This window comes from Lipophrys pholis (genome assembly GCF_963383615.2).
Source record: "Lipophrys pholis genome assembly, chromosome: 1".
Taxonomy (NCBI): domain Eukaryota; kingdom Metazoa; phylum Chordata; class Actinopteri; order Blenniiformes; family Blenniidae; genus Lipophrys; species Lipophrys pholis.
The window spans coordinates 10,205,190-10,223,933 of NC_137635.1; the positions used below are offsets into that span (position 1 = coordinate 10,205,190).

Genomic DNA, 18,744 nt, shown 5'->3' on the forward strand with positions numbered 1-18,744 from the left:
TAAATGAAAGGAGTCAGAGATCAAGAGTCAAAGAGTCAGAGCCAGTGGTAGACATTGGTAACATGACGTTCTCCTGGTAGGAACCTACGTCCACCGCCACAGCATCACCGCCGGACCCTTTACCTGCTGCACCGTGTTGAACATAAATAAACTACCAGGTAAGATATAATATTATAATATCAGAGCTCTTCCACACATTTAAAGGAGACATATCATGCTTTTAAATCCTTCCTTTTTACATATAAATCATACAGTTGTGGTCTATACAACGCGAAACTGCAATGCTTGGGTCTGAATTCCTCATTATTATAGCTCCACAGGCCCCTTTTCAACCCCTTTTCTGATGCGCTTCTGAGAGCAACTCGTTTTGGGGCGGTCTCTTCAAATGCAAATGAGACACTTCATACCCCGCCTCCTCTCCAGGTTGCAGAGGTCACACTCGGTTCAACGTCACCCTGTTCGGCCATCTTTGTAGTTTGATAGAACAGATACAATTATCTAGCGGCGCAGAAACTTTATATTCACACATTATTTACAAAATGTCAACAACGGAAGATTTGTCCATCCAGCCATACATGTTGGAGCCAGAGTCGGACCCGGCGGAGCGAGATGAAAATGACGATGATGCACCTTCAGAACAACGTCTTCATATGGATGTAACGCAATGGTGTGTTACTATATTTACACTAACTTCTCCATCCATGCCCACTACTACAATACTGCCTGTATTACAACGACTATTTAACACAGAAGTTACATTATAATCTAAAACGAGCACACAGCGCTAACATATGAAGACGGTGCAACTGCTAATGCTAACAAAACAATGACAGGGACGTCTTATCATCACACTTTTTAGCGTTATATACAGCTTACCGAAGTGCTCTGTTCGTCGTCTCCATAGATAGAAGGAACTGACCGCTCAATCAGACCAAGTCTTTCGGCAAATCCTTCTTTATACTGGCGGAGGTTGCTGAAGCAGTCGTCCTTAAAGTGATTCGCGCACACAAAAATGACCTTACCCACAGATGTGGGTACATTTCTGTGAAAAATAAAACTCAACCAGGCACTTCGAAAAGGTTCTGATGCTGGGAGACGGTGTAACGAAGCTTGTGGGTTACTACATCCAACAACCGAACATTTCGACTTATCCTCTCGTAACTTCGGTTGGACTACAAAATCGCAGCGAGAAACAAAAATGGCGGATTGCTCGAAACGTCGATGTCCTAATTTGGCAGTTCCGCTGAGAATACTGTGACGTCATTGTTCAAAAAACGTAATAGAGAATAGAAAAATCGAAACCGATCGCAAAATATGACCAAAACAGAATATAAAGATATCAACGGAGCACCTGAAGAGACTACTTTGAACTTTTCTGTACTTCTAAACACTCTAAATATACACCAAAATGCATTTAAGGGCTAAAAAAGTGGATTTAGCATGATATGTCCCCTTTAAAGATGATAAATATTCCCCGAGTCCTTGCTTTTAGAGAAGTTCAATATGTCTTCCTGACGTTATGTCACTAATTATGATGTCCGTTAGCATTGGTTAACTTTTTTAGCCGGCATGTTATTTTCACAACTATAGACACGTCACTCCGGCTTTTTATTACTCGAGAAAGCTATTTAATTAAAGTATATGATCAGTTAATTTGTCCTAGTGGTCAGGTTTCTATCTTATGTCTGTTGTGTGGTGCTTTATAGATATAACGGGAAACGGAACACTCCGCCGGTGTTACGGATTAATTGGTTCCCCTGTTAACTGGAGACTTCTTTAGTGTCTATAGTTGATGTGAGAAAAATAAAAATGTATAAATTAACAGATACAATAAACACAATGTGGTCTTCTTACACAGATAAAAAAATCAAACTGTCTGATTAAAAATAAAACTTTATTTGTACTTAACATTAAACATCGCCATCAGCTCCCTTTTCAAACAGTACACACAATAATTGGCACAATTAACACCAGTGACTCTTTTATCATAATTTTCTGAACACCACTTAGATTCACTGCTTCATATATTAGACCACTACAGTTAACTCATGTTGAATTTAAGACTGTTTATAGACTATTATGCCAGGATACATTACTTTACAGGGAGTGAATTGTACTTTAACCTTTCAAAACCTGATGTAACGTCACATGAGCACAAGTGTTTCTATTATTTAATCTACTTCAAGGAAGTATTCAAGTAAACCGCAAACATGACTGAAAAAGTGCAGATCAAGCAGGTCATGTGACCATCAGCCCAACGCCAAACAACAACACTAAATACTCATTATTATCAAACCAAATGTAATCGACTTAGTTTTTCCTGTTGGTAGCACAAGCTTAAACCATGTAGCAGAATGTATTGAGATTATAAAATTAAATCCCATGTGCTTACATCACTGGAAGAATTGCTGATGGCGACAAGGTAGTTTGTGCTATTTTAGTTTTCCTGTCCTGCAGGTCAGTGACGCCGTCGTTCACCACCTGCCAATCATTATTCCATGGACCTGGTGAACTTTGCTCTCTTGTCTCTTTCAGGACAAATTTTCTTTATAATTTATAGGAAATGTAAAGTTGCAGTACAGATATGATGGGTTATTTTCTAATCCAGTAATCCACAGTTACACACAAGTTGGTTTAAAGACAACTTGGTGACGAGTTTCACACACCGCTGCACATCAGACGAACAGTGTCAATTAGGTACATATGATAGTTACATCAGTGACTTGAGATGAGATTTCAATCATTTTTAGTCCCCCCCCTGTCACGTCCTGTGCAGGTTCCTCTCATGGAGACAGTCTCTGGTACACCCAGCCTCCCTCGGCGGCGTGCTGAAAAGCTCCGGGCTCCGACTCGCCGTCCTTTGGCCGGGTGAAGACGATGCGATCGTGCAGTCTGTTGGTCTGTCCCTGCCAGAACTCCATGTAATAAGGCTTCACGATGTAGCCGCCCCTGTTAACAGCACAGGACAGTTACCATGTTGTCAACAATATTTTCACCACTGCAGCAGGTTGAAATGACGTTTACACACTTTTACTTCAAATGTTTATTGAACTTGAATATAAAATAATAATACAAAATAAAAGCTGCTCCTGCTTTCACATAGAGAAGTTTATCTAAAGGTCAAACTGATCTTCCAGGACCTCGAGTTAAGTTTGGATGCTAAGTAAAACTTAGCATTAACATTGTTTTAATGTTGTTTTTACAGCTGTTGGGTTTTGTTTTTTTAAATAATTCACGTTGACAAATATATCTGTACTAATGTTTCCTGAAGGTATGAAGTTGTTCTTGTAAATGAAATATGAAGTGCTGTTTTATAAGATAATCAAAAAGAACTACAGCGGGATCATTAGGAAGATGCTCTATAATCTGGATGTTAGAGGAGGAAGATGCTCTATAATCTGGATTTTAACTGAAGGTAAATCAGTCAGTGGAGGAAGATGCTTTACGTTCAGATTTTATAGATAAAATGGACTTTCAAGTCGAAGTGATGCTCACCAGTAGTCGGGCATTGGCACCTCTGTGTCCTTGTACTTCTCTTCCAGCTCTGCGTTTTTCTGCCTGAGGTACTGAAGAAAGAAACCAGCAGGTCGGTTTAGGTCTCGACCTCGGCACCTCAGATCATATCTCACATGTACAAACCGAGTGTCTCGTTCTTACGTTTCTGTCGGGAACCGCGGTGCTCTGTCGGCTCACGACAGCTCCGATCTGGCTGCTCTTCGGCCGGGAGTGGAAGTAATCGCAGGAGCTCTGATAAGGGATCCGCTCCACCGAGCCCTCGATCCGAATCTGCATGAAACAAACTGAACTGAGCCTCACGGAGGAGAAAAGACGGGGTTCATGAGAGAAACCTCAGTGGACCATCGGAGCTGCTCTACCTGTCTGTTCAGAGGCTCCCAGTGAAAAACCAGGCATGCGTATGGATTACTCTCCTGTGGAGCACAAACAGGAAAAGAGGAAGTGAATATCCACAATAATCAAAGTATTAATGGTCTCTGTGACGCTAAGAGTTTTAAATATTAGCCTCTTAACACAGGCTTCTGTAATAAAGAGAAAAACTGAATATATATATATTTTTCAAAACTAAATAAAATCAACACTTTTTAAGACGGGAAAAGACAACAGATGGAAAAATAAAGGATAAAACAGTAATTCAGGACACCAGTAAAGACAAGACTATTTTAAATTTGATTGTTTTGATGAAAAAAAAACTCTGAACACATTGAAAAATGCATATTAAAGATCCTCAGAAAACAAACTGGAATGGATTTATTTGCTTGTGAAAGTTTGTCTTATGTTCAGTGTTTCATTTACGTTTTGAATCACATTTACTTTGTGTGTTTTATCTTGTCTGCGGGTGAATTGGTTTTAATCTCCATGAATGAGGCTGGATTAGAACCAAAGCAGTGGATCGGTGTTATAAATCAGAGGAAGGTGATGTGCAGTACGTCCCTCCTCGTCCACCCTGTGGTGGCCTGATGCAGAACCAACGTCCGCAGAGCGGCAGCAGGATGTTCTAACGTGTTTCTCACCAGCTCGGAACCTTTTCTGCTCTCGTAGTTTGTGAAGAAGCGGAAGCCTTCGTGGCTGTAACCTTTGAGGAGGACCATCCGAGCGGAGGGCCGTCCGTCCCTGCACACGAAGACAAACTCGTGACAAACTGTACCACCCGATGGAAATAAACTTTTTTCGGCTCACACACTTGGTTGCCGTGGCGATGCACATGGCGTTGGCTTCGCCGATCTCAGGACACTTTGTGGCTTCGTCGAACCAGTTTCCAAACTGCGTGATGGGGTCCAAAGACGCCAGCTGACTCTCCTCGAAGCACTGCACACAAAACACAGCAGGTTTAGTCACAGAGAGACAGATTCAGTATTCACACATTACACTCCTTAGTATAACTCCATTACATTTTATTATTAAAAGCACATGAAACTGATTTTCATCTCGAGATTCAGGGTTTATATTTCTAAAAAGTAAACAAACATGTGGAGGACATGAAAACAGCTGTTTTCTCTAATACCTGTCCAGATGTGTGATTATGACAACCTAAAAACGTATGTTGTGGGTTTCTTTTATCGTGACCTTGTAGATTGCTCAACATGGAGATCCGTTAGTTTTGGGCATGTGCATCTTGGATTAAGTGTGTCCTGGAGAGTGTGATCCAGGACCTGAAGGGGGTGATCCAGGACCTGGAGGGGGTGATCCAGGACCTAGAGATTGATCCAGGACCTGGAGAGGATGATCCAGGACCTGCAGAGGGTGATCCAGGACCTGGAGAGAGTGATCCAGGAACCTAAAGATTGATCCAGGATGTGGAGAGGGTGATCCAGGACCTGGAGAGATTGATCCAGGACCTGGAGATTGATCCAGGATGTGGAGGGGGGGGGGGGGGGGGGGGGGGGTTGGTTATCCAGGACCTGGAGAGATTGATCCAGGAACCTAGAGATTGATCCAGGACGTGGAGAGGGTGATCCAGGACCTGGAGAGATTGATCTAGGAACCTAGAGATTGATCCAGGACGTGGAGAGGGTGATCCAGGACCTGGAGAGATTGATCTAGGAACCTAGAGATTGATCCAGGACCTGGAGATTGATCCAGGACTTGAACTCCTCTTACCTCTTCGTCTCCCTTGTACTTCTTCCTCATGTTGCTCAGGTCCATGGTGCTGTTTCCTCCGCTCGTCGCTTTGCTGCAGAACTTGAGGCTAATAACGCTCCTTTTCCCCGCTGTCAAAGGTTCATGAGAGAGTGGTTTTAATCCCAATCTGCCGATTTGACGGAATAACGCCGCACTGAGGATGCGCCTCATGCTGCTCACTGACGTAACGACGCACGCCGCTTTACGTAAGATGTTACGAAAACTAATTTTAAGATTATATTTTTACAATTTACCACCTGAAAGGTGATAAAATAACAGCGGTCGATGCAGCAGATTTTTTTAAACGCATAGAACGTGAAAACGATCATTGAAATCATAGACATACACAAAAGCACGTCACGGTGCGTTCATGAATAACCTGTAAAAAGGTTACTACTTGTATCTTGTTTTAAATTAATGCTGAAGTAAAAACCTCGAAACATATTGTCAACATACCTTGTAATTAAACTTACAAATTCTCTTATATCTATTTACCTTCAATAATAATACAAATACTAATAATTAAAGTATATATTTTAGCCGACGACATGAACGCAGCGTTCCCCACCCTGACGTCACAGATCACGTGTTTCCGGTCCAACATGGCGGCGACCTTGTGTGTGAAGTTTCTACCTAAACAGGGTAAATTAAATCATTTATTTAATTTAAAACACAACTTTCTCTCTGTTTTAGTTGCATGTTTTTTATTGAGGAGCAGCTGCTTCAGTCTGCTTCACTTCCCGCTTCCGGTTGTGTTTGTTTTGTTGGTCGTTTCATTGACAGCCGCCGCCGCGGCTGCTTCGGGTGCTTTAACCGGCCGTTGTGTCTCTCAGGATGGATTCCCCTCACTCAGAGTGTCCGGCACGGCTCCAAGGCCGTCACACGGCACCAGAAACCTCTTCACATCCTCAAACAGAAGCTCATCGCGGTCACACGGTACATCCCTCCCCCGAGGGCCGCTCCGCTGGACGCCTACCCGAGAGAGAGGCTGACCCAGCAGGAGGTAACACACACACCCGCACACACGCACGCACGCACTCACACACACACACACACACACACACACACACACACACACACACACACACACACACACACACACACACACACACACACACACACTTTAATAATAACTAATAAACTAAACTATTATTGAGTTTTGACTGTGTTATAATTCATTCCTGTGTGAGAGTTTGTGATATCTGTTTTTTATTTGTTTCTTTGGTCCTCCATATGATCATTTTGTATGTGTTTATCACTTAGTGTGTCTTTGTGGTGGTAATGCATCTTGTGGGTCACTGTGATTTATATTTTCTATTTCTCCTATGGTTAATGTTATTTGTTTTGGTTATCTTGTGCCAGTCTGTTTGTCGTGTTGTCCCTTTGGCAGCTGTCATTTTTCATGCTCATCTTCTCAGGAAATTCATCTTTTCTCTTTGCGATGATTTTAAAAGTTTGTACTTATTTTGTTCTTTTCTGATCAATAACCTGTTCTGTATGTTTTTGTTGTTGTTGTTTTGTGTCCTTGTCTCTTTCCTGTTAATTTTGTGTCTTTCTGGATCTTTGTGTCTCTTTCTCATTTATTTTGTTTTTTATCCGATCCTCTTGTGTCTCTGTTGTTGTTTTATTTTGTCTTTGTATTTACTGGTGTAACTTGTGATCGTTTCATGTCTCAGTTCAGTGTCATCAGTCCCTTGATATGTCCACCAAAGACGTAATAAAATCATCAGCGTATATTTGTCCGTCTGTATGTCTGATTATGTAAAAACTACAAAGCAGATTTTGTTGATGTTCTCACCACATAGATATTAGGCCATGGAAGATTCCATTACATTTTGGAGGTGATCGGGAAACTTTTTTTTTTCTTTTCTGAGTCCAGCTCAACCTTTGGTGGACATCAGAAATCTCTGATTGCTCTTGCTGGTTATTCTGTCTTTTACTTCTTTTTGTGTTTTTGCTTTGTTTGTGATCATTTTGTGTCCCTTTTAAACCGTTATCTCTCTCTGTGGTTGTTTTGTGTGTCTTTAGCTCTGTTGTTAATATTCACATGTCACATTTCTTTTAGTGTTGAAAGTATCAGCACTTACTACTACAACTTTTAGGCTCCCGAATAAAGACTTCAGAGGCTATTGGATCACATGATGTGATTATCTTGTTGGTGCCTTGTTGTGAGATATTGTCTCTTCTTGTCTTCTTGCAGGACAGTCCTCTGATGGCAATCCTGAAGAGAAATTTGAAGAAATTGTTTGAGGATTGTAAAATGATCGCCGTGGTTCAGAACAACAACAGCAATTCTGAAGACATGCTTTTGTTCAAGCACAGACTTCATAAACACGGCATCTTCGTCAAGTTCTTCCCCAACCAGGTAAAGCTGAAGAGACCCGCTGTGAGTCGGGGTTTGAATCTGCAGAATGTCAGCAGCACTTCCTGCTCCGGCTTTCCTGACTCCATCTGATCTTGTCTTCAGGTGAAGCGGTCGTTCGTCAGAGACACTATCTACAGTAACATGGCTCCTCTGTTCATCGGCCCCACCGTCCTGTTGGTCAGTGAAGAGCTGAAGGTGAAGGAGATGCTGAAGACTCTGAAGTCCAGCCCACAGATGACGCTGCTCGGTACGTTTGATCCAGCAGCTCTGTTTCAACAAGTAAAATGGAATTATGGCAGCAACACGCTAGAAACTGATCATTTTTATAAAATCAGTTAGAGCTGATGCAGGCTATTATAATTAGCATTCATTAGTTCACTAAACACCTGTTTGCACCTAAATCCTGAACTACCTGAACTACGGTTGTTAAATACGAGCGACAAAATCGACACATGACAAGGGAAAGTAGAAGGAGAGTTAAGAAAAAAGAGAACACAGCTTTTAACATTCTGGCGGAGCCACTTCCTCCGGCGCTTATCTATGACGTCAGTCACGTCAATGACGAAGCGGTCGAAAAATATCAGAATTGGTACCACATATGAGCGAGGCCTGGGTCTGGTGTGAAAAAAATGGAATTGGAGCTTTCACACGGCAACAAAACCGGTTGGATATGAGTCACTGTGACTAAAAAATCTGAATTGGGTTGCATTTCCTTGCAGTGTGAACGAGGCCTTATATCCAGATTATAGAGCATCTTCCTCCTCTAACAACCAGATTATTGCGGAATTGTATTGCATTCACATCAAAAAATAAAAATTGACTCTGTTTTTCTTAATTAATGACATAATTATCTCCTAATTATGAGAAAAAAAATTATTATAAAAAAAATTCGGCTGTTTTTCTGAATTTCTGAGATAATTATATCAGAATTATGAGAAAAAATAAATTGTAAAAAATGGCTGTTTTTTGAATTCATGAGATAATGTTTTCTGAAAATAAAAATTGGCTGTTTTTCTGCATTAATGGGACAGTAGTGTGCATAAAATAATTTCTCCAAGGTGATCAATAAAATATGTTTTCTTTCGTTCTCACTGTAATTAAGTTTGATGTTTGGTCGCTGGTTGTTTGCCGCAAAAGCTTTGTTGTTGAACAGTGGACACATTCAGAAATACTAGACTTCTGAAACTTACTATACTAGTTGCTTGGTAAAATGAGATTAACATGATATAATCTAAAACCTGCAGCCTGATGAACATTCTGGACCTCGATAACACTGAAGGGATCATTTTGGTGCTATTTGAAAAAGCCAACAGTTTCAATACTCTCGACAGGAGCCTGCATCGAAAACACGCTGCTGAGCTCGCAGGGCGTCGTGAACTACTCCAAACTGCCGTCTGCGACCGTCATCCAGGGTGAGCTGGTCAGCGGGCTGACCACCATGACCGCCCGCACCGCCTCCATGCTGCAGCGCCACCCGGCCCACCTGTCGGCGCTGCTGCAGCAGTACGTCAAGCAGCAGAGCCCGGAGGGCAGCGAGGATCAGAACGCTCAGGAATCGTAGAGGCCGCAGAGGAACCAGCGGGTCTCCACCAGGGGGCGTGGTTCAGTTTAACGGCTGCAGAGATTCCTGAAGCTCTTGAAGTGGTGCATCAATGCTTAGGGGCAGCAATGACTGTTTTCACTGGATGTCAGCCTGGAAGTCACAGAAGGACAATGCTGCGGAAACAATAGTCTCACTCTGTATTCAAACATGTTTCCATGTATTAATAAATTACATGAACTTTATTTGTCATTTGGGTTAAACCCTGTTTCGACTTAGAAATGTTTTCTTACCATTTTTATTCAATCTTGCAGAATTAATTTCTTCTTACCTCGTCATACATCAGTAAAATACATGCAAATGATAAGTTTACCCCTCAAACCCTGTTGAATATCATCGCATGCTAATTATACAATCAAATCTCTTGCAAAGTAAAAAAAACCTCATAATCACACATCTTTCAAGTTAAAAAGTTCTCTAAATGGAATTAACTATGTTGAATATTACTGAGTACTACCACTCTGTAAAATATTATTATTTTCATAACATTCAACAAATGGGACTTATCACTTGTATTAGGTGTATGTTTAAAAAAGATTCTGTCCTTTTCACTGGGTTTCTGTGCACACTGCTGATGTTTAAGCAGTTTTCCACAAGTGGCACAGGTGGGCCAGGAGATGTTCGGACAAACGCTGAGGACCTCGCACTTCTGCAGCTCTTATATGACACAAAATTAACTGTTGAAATAATTAGTGTAAGTAATTTTTATGTTCTAGCAATTTATCATTGTTGGTTCAGAAAAAAGTTAAACTCCTGGATATTCAAAGTTTATTTACACTAGATGTGCGTGTGTGTGTGCGTGTGTGTGAGAGAAGCTTCACTGGAAGATGTAAGTGGCATCATTAAAAACTCCTCCAGCCACAATAAAGTGAAGCAGCTCCAGGCCCTGATGCATTAATCTGCAGATTACACAGCATGTTAATCTGGGTCAGTTGGTCTGTTATGCGGCGCTCTCCAGAGGGAGACAGACGTTACTCAGACAAATCCACGCACTTATTCAATATAAATATTCAAGAACTAGGAAATGTATTCCATCATCATTGACTGTCCGTTTAGCCACTTCACTGAGTTCTTTTGGTCTGTGGGAGGAAACAAACAGACCCACACATACAGGCCTGAGCTTGAACAGAGGATCATGTCTCTGTGAGGCAAGAGTGCAAACCACTACACCACTGAGTGGGCTCTTTGGAAGCAGATGCCTATAGAACTAATGTCATACACATTAAAACAACACCTGATGATAAATAAAAGTAGAAATTAGGACCTAAAGTGAATGTTTAGTGTGCAGGAAACAAATATTAATGAAGATAAGTTCTTTTAAGAAAGTTCTTATCGTTTGTCACCTCTGGTAAACCATCTGGATGGAAATTTCAAAACGGTTCAATTGTAAAAAGCACAATTTGTTTGCAATTCACGTCCACAAAATATTTTATGAAAGAGATGATGAGCATGATTTAAGAAGAAAAGATGAATTTCAAAAGCCAGCAAACAATTAAAAAAATTCTCTATATATAGATGTGTGTGTGTGTGTGTGTGTGTGTGTGTATTGCGTGTAATATAATATATAACAATTTTAATTGAGTGAAATGTAACCCTGAAACACACTGCAGCTAAAACATTGTCATCAATGTCAATAGAAATACAAACTAAGAATTTTTATAATATACAAGGAGAATGAAGCTTGAAAATAACCTTCAGGGTCTGTGCATATGTGATGGGCGTGTGTTTGTATTCATAGATTAATACATAGATTTATATCAAGTTTATTTAGTTTGAGAATAGTTTGAATAATATTTCGTGTATTTCAATTTTTTAATAGTTATATAAGCATGAAATAAGAATAATAAATATATTTATGCAATCACGTAGATTAAGGATCTATATTGACATTCATTAATTAATAATGTATAGCCATTTCTATAATCTTCTACATTTTGTTTTTCTTTCTACTTCTTCTGAGGCGAGATTATTCCAGCTAATTATCTACATTTGGTTGAGGCGAGGTGAAGTGTGCTTCTCCCTTCAGCTGTGTAATGTGTGCCGAGGAAGAGGAGCTGGTGGATTTACCTCCTCTGCCTCCCGCAGACAGTCGCTGTAATTCCAGCTAATGCGGATAAAGCCTCGGACACATTGCGCACTGTGCGCACGGTGCGCAGTGCGCAGCGGCTGCGACGCGCACAGCCGGTGGCATTTGGAGGAAGCTGCTGTCAGAGACACTGGCTGCCTCTCGGAGCCTTATGTGAGCAGAAACTGCGACTTACTGCACTCAACATGTGAAGCTTTTAGTCAGTTTCTTCTTATTTTTTTTTTTCATGTTTTGTAGAAGAGAACGAGAGAAATGCTGCTTCACTGCAGAGTTGGATGTTTGTGGGATTAAGACGATGAAAGCCGGTGGTTCACTTCAGGTAAGAGTCTTATTCGCACAATAACCTTTTAAATTAGAAGTAAATAAACGGAAGTTTGGTTGAAGTGTCAGACGGAAAACAAAGAATAAAAGCAACTGAACTTCAAATTTATAAATTACTGTAATTAATAGCGTTAATGCGCGTTAAATATCCTCCTTGCATGATTAACATTTTAAATTAAGTTAATCTCAAATCTTTAGAAACTTTACTTTTTTATGTAGGGTTAGAAAAAGTACTGAATATTCGTTACTTAAGTACAACTTTAATCTCTATTTATGTTGTATTATTCATGTCAATGTGTGTACTTAAAATATTTACTTTTAAAATAGATTACTCAAACAATATAGAAGGTATAATTTACATTATGGTTAAAAACATCATGACATTAAATTATTTTCCAACAAAATCAAATAGTTTGAATCTCTATTCAGATGTGTTCTCAGTAGTTAGATGACATGGTGTAACTTGTACTCAAGTATACGAAAAAGTACAACATGTTACATACTTTTTTGTCCAGAGTAGTTAAAGTTTTAGTTACTTTATAATTTTACTGAATATTTATGTCAAATGCAGGAATTATATTCAGTTTACGACATTTTCAGATCAAAGCACATTTGAAGATTATATCGAGACAATTGTACACAGGAACAAAATATCACACAAGTAGACAAGAGTACTACTTAATGAGAGTAATGAGAGTATTTGTAGTTTGCTGCACTTGGAGGCCCTGCCGCCTTAATGGGCTTTAGATTAGAGACTGTCCAGCCCTGAATAGTTCACAGGGGCCTTTAAATGGCCGCTGAGCCTTTGACTCAGTCTGCAGACCTGAGAGCCAAATCCAGGGCGGATTCCTCCAACAGTCACTCCTTCCTTCATGCCTCCACACAGCTTGAACAGTTTCAGTATGAGAAGCAGATGAAACCGAGGCTTCAGTCATGCAGCGGTAACAGACACGTTAATGCTCAACGAAATGGCTTCAGCATCAGGAGCAGAGCGTCCGGGGGGAATTTGTGAGACTGTGTGGAGTCTGCATGTTCCACTTGTGCATTCGTGGGTTTTCCTGCGGTCTCCGCCCACCGCCCATAAAACGTAGACTTCAGGTTGAGACGGTGAATCTGAATGTGAGCGAGTGATTGTCTGTGCTTGTCCTGCGATGGATTGTAATCTGAGCAGGATGTCGAGTTTCATCAAGAAGATGAACGGATGGTCGTCTTTTCACAAGCAACAAAACTATTCTGCACATGAATTGTTTAAAATGACTTTAATGTTGAAAAGTGCACACATTTGAGCTGATTCGGGTTTTGTTAAGAAATATATTTCAATCACTGTAGAACGTTCCCGTAGTGAAGGCTTTTACTTTGTTGCTTTTTTAAAAAAAAGGAAAACTTTTGTCTTCAGTTCTGGGTTATTATGCTTTAACTTGGCCAGTAATGGGCTGCGTTTGTCCCTGACCAACACTGACTGCTGCTGTAAAGTTGTTGAGGATAAAAAAATAAAATTACAATTAGTGTAATATATTGTTTATTAGATCAGCTCCTTTATCGTTTATTGTTGTGAATCACCAGCAGAACCAGCGGACACTATGAGAAAGCTTCCAGCTGTAATAATCTGTGAATCTTGACTCTGGCGTGATGAACTTCACCTCGACCGACTCGCTCTCATGGTGTCACTCAGCCGTCTGCGGGCATGTTGCTTATTAAACCTCAAAGAAAAGGAAACACAAGTCAGAAGACGTCCTCAAGCCCGGCCTCCAAACCAAAACACTGTTCAAATGGACGTTATCTAACTTTGTTGTGAGACGAATTGAGCTTTCACGTCTCAGGGGCCAGACACCAGTATCATTATGACAAAATGAATTAGTTTAAATTGTGAAGTCAAATGTCCCAAAACTTCAAGTTACAGGGTGGAAGCAGCTTCGTGGTGTCTTTTATTTGTATTTGGTTATAATAAACGTCGTGTCTGTGAGGCAACAGTGCAAACCGCTTCGCCACTGCGTCTCCCTTAAACAAGCCGAGAAACCTGCAAATCCCTTCATCCTGTTTCTGCCTCATGCTTTCATTACTCTCATCCTCTCCTGGCCTTACGTAACAGCTGGACAGATTTACAGGGATATCAGCTCAAATTACAACCACCAAACAAGCAATTGTGTTTCCTGCAGGCTGTTTGTGTTTTTATCCTCTCCTCCCTGAAACACGTCAAGCCAAGAGGAAGTCAGCAGAGGTCAGAGTCTGAGCATGAAAGGATTCATTCTTCGTCTCATGGAGGAAACGAGTTCGTCACAGATATAGAGCCTGATTGTGTGAACGGCCTGATAAGATGAAGTGACGTCCAGTCAGAAAGCTGCACAACATCTTCTTTTTTTTTTTGCTGGACTCCATGTATGTGTGAGAACCTACGGTGCAAATGGTGCAAACCTCAGAATCACAACCGTTTCTTCTCATTATTTTTTACTGTGCACGACATCAAGCTTCAATCTGTGAAAACACTTTATTCTCTTTAGGTATCAGGAACTCCTGTTTTCAGTTTATAGATGCTGAACTCTTAAGTTTTATTTAAAGTCGTAGCTTTATTTCTTCACTGAATCAAGTTGAAAAATGACAAACATAGTGCCAACTTGTATTCTCATGCATTTCTTTGACATGTTTCTGCTGTTTTGTTGTGACGGTGATCGACATACTCGCAGAGTTTTATCTGGGAGTTTCCCTCCAGCAGCCGCAGGACAAGTTTCATCCAGTAATCTGCAGTGATTGTTTCGTTCCAGCACTTTAAACCTCAGCGCATGTCTGCCCAAGTCGCCCCGAGCAGCTAAAAACAGCTCCTGAAAAACCAATTAAGCGGCGGTTAAGCTGCTCCTTGCAGGTGGCGTTTGCTGTGGCGCCTCATTGTCCACAATATGCTGGATTATCAGCCCACAAGCTGCACGTTCAGAAAACTCACCGAGGTCCTGCGCCTCACCGAAAATATATTACATCTGTCTGAATGAGGTTTAATATTAACTGAGCCGTCGTTGTCATTGAAGCAGTTTAAACTGGAGCGACAAGCATTTGAATCTCTGTATCCACATTAATGTGAACTTTGTTTTCATCGATTGTCAATTAGATAGACGAGACAGTGAGAATCTCATAGATTAGGATTTATGATTGTAGTTTCTGTAATCTGGCCACATCTCTTACAAAACATTGAAGATATAATTTTCACTGGATTTAATGCATCAAACACCAGAAAAAAATACACTCTTGTTGCATATTTAGTTTTAAATATTTAGTTAAATGGAACATAAAACTGTTACTATATACAGACGATTATGTGCAGATTATTACTTCATGCTGTTTTCATAGTAAATTATATTTTTGTGTTGATCAACCTGCGAAACTTGATTATAACGGAAAACCACAATAGACTTTTGAAGACATTTGTATCACTGACAAAACAAACAATTTAACTTCTTTGAAGTGATTTTTACTTTTCCTCCCAGCTGTGTGTTTATATAACTAATTCAAATTACCAAACTATATTTTCTATGATATGACTCAGTTGTCTTTTCGTCCGTGTCTGTGTACACTGCAGGTTGAATGTATTCATTACTTTTCTGTTAACCACACAGTTTAAATTCTTCTATAAATCAATTTACTGCATCAGCATCTCCTACAGGCTTCTAATTGAACATACCGGAACAAGGTCCACACACTAAAATAGATTTTATAGTCCCAGCTGTATATTTGTATATTTTGGTGTAAAATGTGCTGATTCAGACGTTATGCTTCACTCCATAAAAATACATTTCTGTTCAACTTTTCAAACTTAGATCTTACTTTACACCATTTACTGAAATGGTCTAAACTTACTGGAGTTTTGTCTGTACGAGGATTTTGTTCATCCTCAACACGACTGAGCGTTACTGTCTCACAATATCAAGAGTTATTACAGAGGATTGATCCGAAATCTGATGAACTTGATGTGTCAGGTCTTCTGCAGCAGCTTCATTTTCTTTCCTCCGGTTTTTCCAGATAAAATGCGGCGCCACATCTCATACTTTCAGGTTCAGAACATCAGTTAGATGAAGCAGAAGTGTCAAAGAGCACAAAACCTCAATGTTAAACAGTTCTTTAGTCCTACACTTGTTTTTTACAGTGAGGCGTGAGCAGCGAGACGAAATGCGGAAGCTCTGATTTATCGGTCGTTTAATGACAAAAGTGACTAAAAGTTGCTCGTATGACAATAGATTCTCCTCTTCTTAATAAATTCACAATAAAGTTTTGCCGTTTGTTCTTCCGTAGGTTAAACTACACAAAAACATTCAACCTGCATCCAATTAAAAAAAATGCAGCCAAAACATGAAATTATATTTTCAAATGCATTTTTATGCATAACTCAAACATATTGAATAGAACTCCTTTCTGGAGCAATCTTCTTGGATGCATGAAACAGGTTACAAATGACCCAAGATTCACTTCTGCACCATATTAATGAGGTGCAACATACACTTTAAAAGGAATGAAAGCTTCATTAACATTTCTTTCAAAAGTTTTTTTTAGGTTTATCATGCTTGGTGACACACTTTACAAATGATTCAATAAACAACCAGCACAATAAGAAATATTGTTGATAATCTGTAATATCGAGCTAGCGACCATATTTGGTAATTTCCTGTTTCTTCCAACTCAGTGAATGAAGAGTTTATCAAAACTCGACTCAGCTCTCTTTAGAACTTTAAAAACAAGTGAAGCAGCTGAAACAAAGTGCTGCACAGAAATAGGCATAAAAACATAACATAATACTATGGTACTCAATAGTTTGCAGGTAATCAGTAAAGTTGAAATGACAGAATCTCGTGTGAAGAAATGTTGAATTATGTCCAAATTTGGTCAGTTTAAGTATTTTCAACCACACAGAAACTTTCTTCTGATGATAATTATGAACAATATTCAAGATTTCTTTGAAAAACTCACAAAGGTGTTTTCACTATTGGAAGTATCTCAGTTTTTTGTGTATTTTGTTAATTTAAGGTAGTTGCCCATAGAGCAGCTTCAGAAGTGTTTTAATTCATCATAATTATGCTTCTACGTGATTATTATTTACATGCATTCACAACAGAGGAGTGACTAACATAAAGACTTCAAATGATCTAAAAGTATTGATCGTAGTAGTTTATGAATTAAGGATGAAAATACTTTAAAGCTGCATGTTGAGGCAATTTATGAGATTTCTGTAATGTTGCCTCTGTGCATCAGGTGGCAGTAGTGAGTCATTGCATTTTATATCCAGATCTTTAGAAGTTCACGAGTCAATCTGACATCTTCCGTTTTGGAGGCGAGAACAGATTTGATTTGTGACCTGCAGCACTCAGACATCAATGTCTTTAAGATCCATGTTTAATCGTCAACACGGCTTCTTATTCTACCTTCTTCTCAGGAGCCACACCAGAGCGACTTCTTCTGTTGTCTCCATGTTAGTCACCATTAACCTTCTTCTTCTTCTTCTTCTTCACTCTCAAAAAAGACCTTGACTCTTCTTCTCTGGTTGTTTGAATGTCCATCATCGATGGGGAAACTCCAGTGTTGCAACAGTGATAGATAATGAGGTGAAAAAGATTAATATAAGCAGCAGTTTCAAGTAAAAATTAAATCACAAACACAAGAGTCCGTCCTGGATGAATGGAAGAGAAAAACATCTGTATTGAAACAAACTTTACCTCTTCTATATAAAAATATCTGCATGTTAATAACACACATAAAACATGCTGGAATGAAAAGTGGTGATTAGTTGAGGATGTTGATCCTCTTCAGTTTGGGTAACTTTAGGTTGCACATTGATGATGATGATGATGATGATGATGATGATGATGATGATGATGATGATGGTGCCGAGGCTCAGCTCTCACCTGCGTTAGGTAACCGGATTACTCTCGTCCTCCAGTCTCCGTCACTGCTGAGTGGATTTAACGCTTTCACTTTGCAGCTTTCTCTTCTTCTCCTGAGTCACCAAACGGATCCTCATCAATACCTTCACTCACAGTCCTGTCTTTTCTAGTTCAGTGGTTGATTTTTGACAGAGTAATCAGAGTATTAAAGACGGAAACAAAACACAAACAACATACTCAAACACAACGTTTTGCCTCATAGAGATTTTTCCTGTTATTGTTTTTTCTCATAATTCCACATGTTGCTTGTCTGATTGTTATGTTTGTTTTTGTTAATAACCAAATACAGAGAGAATACGCTAGAAAAGCACAATACCTTGAACTCTACTTTAAAATGACAGAAAAATCTGAACCAATACACACAAAGAAAGGTCCAATATTTTGTGAAATAGGACTTGTATCATGTTTATCCAATGATGCCTTCCTTCAGTAAAATTCTGTGCTGGGATAGTTTGAAGTCCAATCAAGAAAAATATGGATTATATTTGGATTCTGCATGAGCCAGCCCACGTTGCATATATGTGTTTACCGATAATGATAATAATATTAATCTTTCCGTGCATGTGCTCTCTCGGCATGTGTGGGATTCCTCTGGCTTCATCCAGCTTGGATTGTTTCCAGCGACTGCGTGACCAAAATTTAAATAAAGTTTTGTTTCAAACGGATGAACTCATCTTATCTATAGCCACATAGTCATGGTGTGTTTTTCACATGGAGAGAAAACAGTTAAAAAAATTTCATTTTTTTGCTTTAACCAATATTTATCATACAATCATTGATAGAACCATATATTATAGATAATAAGTCACTTTTTTTC

At 39.6% G+C, this 18,744-nt stretch overlaps 2 protein-coding genes across 2 annotated transcripts; one reads left to right on the top strand and one right to left on the bottom strand.

Moving 5' to 3' along the window:
• Positions 1-1,875: 1,875 nt before the first annotated feature.
• On the bottom strand, positions 1,876-6,230 carry pnpo (pyridoxamine 5'-phosphate oxidase). Its single transcript, XM_080486895.1, has 7 exons — positions 5,617-6,230; positions 4,700-4,824; positions 4,530-4,629; positions 3,876-3,929; positions 3,658-3,786; positions 3,496-3,566; positions 1,876-2,949 (listed from the first exon to the last, which is right to left on the bottom strand). Exons 1-7 carry the CDS (start codon positions 5,806-5,808, stop codon positions 2,784-2,786), a joined length of 837 nt encoding a protein of 278 aa, XP_080343021.1. The 5' UTR covers positions 5,809-6,230; the 3' UTR covers positions 1,876-2,783.
• Positions 6,215-10,624, top strand: mrpl10 (mitochondrial ribosomal protein L10). Its single transcript, XM_080486883.1, has 5 exons — positions 6,215-6,279; positions 6,471-6,640; positions 7,838-8,002; positions 8,105-8,249; positions 9,334-10,624. The coding sequence occupies exons 1-5, from the start codon at positions 6,240-6,242 to the stop codon at positions 9,561-9,563; spliced, it is 750 nt and encodes a 249-aa protein (XP_080343009.1). The 5' UTR covers positions 6,215-6,239; the 3' UTR covers positions 9,564-10,624.
• The last annotated feature ends 8,120 nt before the right edge of the window (positions 10,625-18,744 follow it).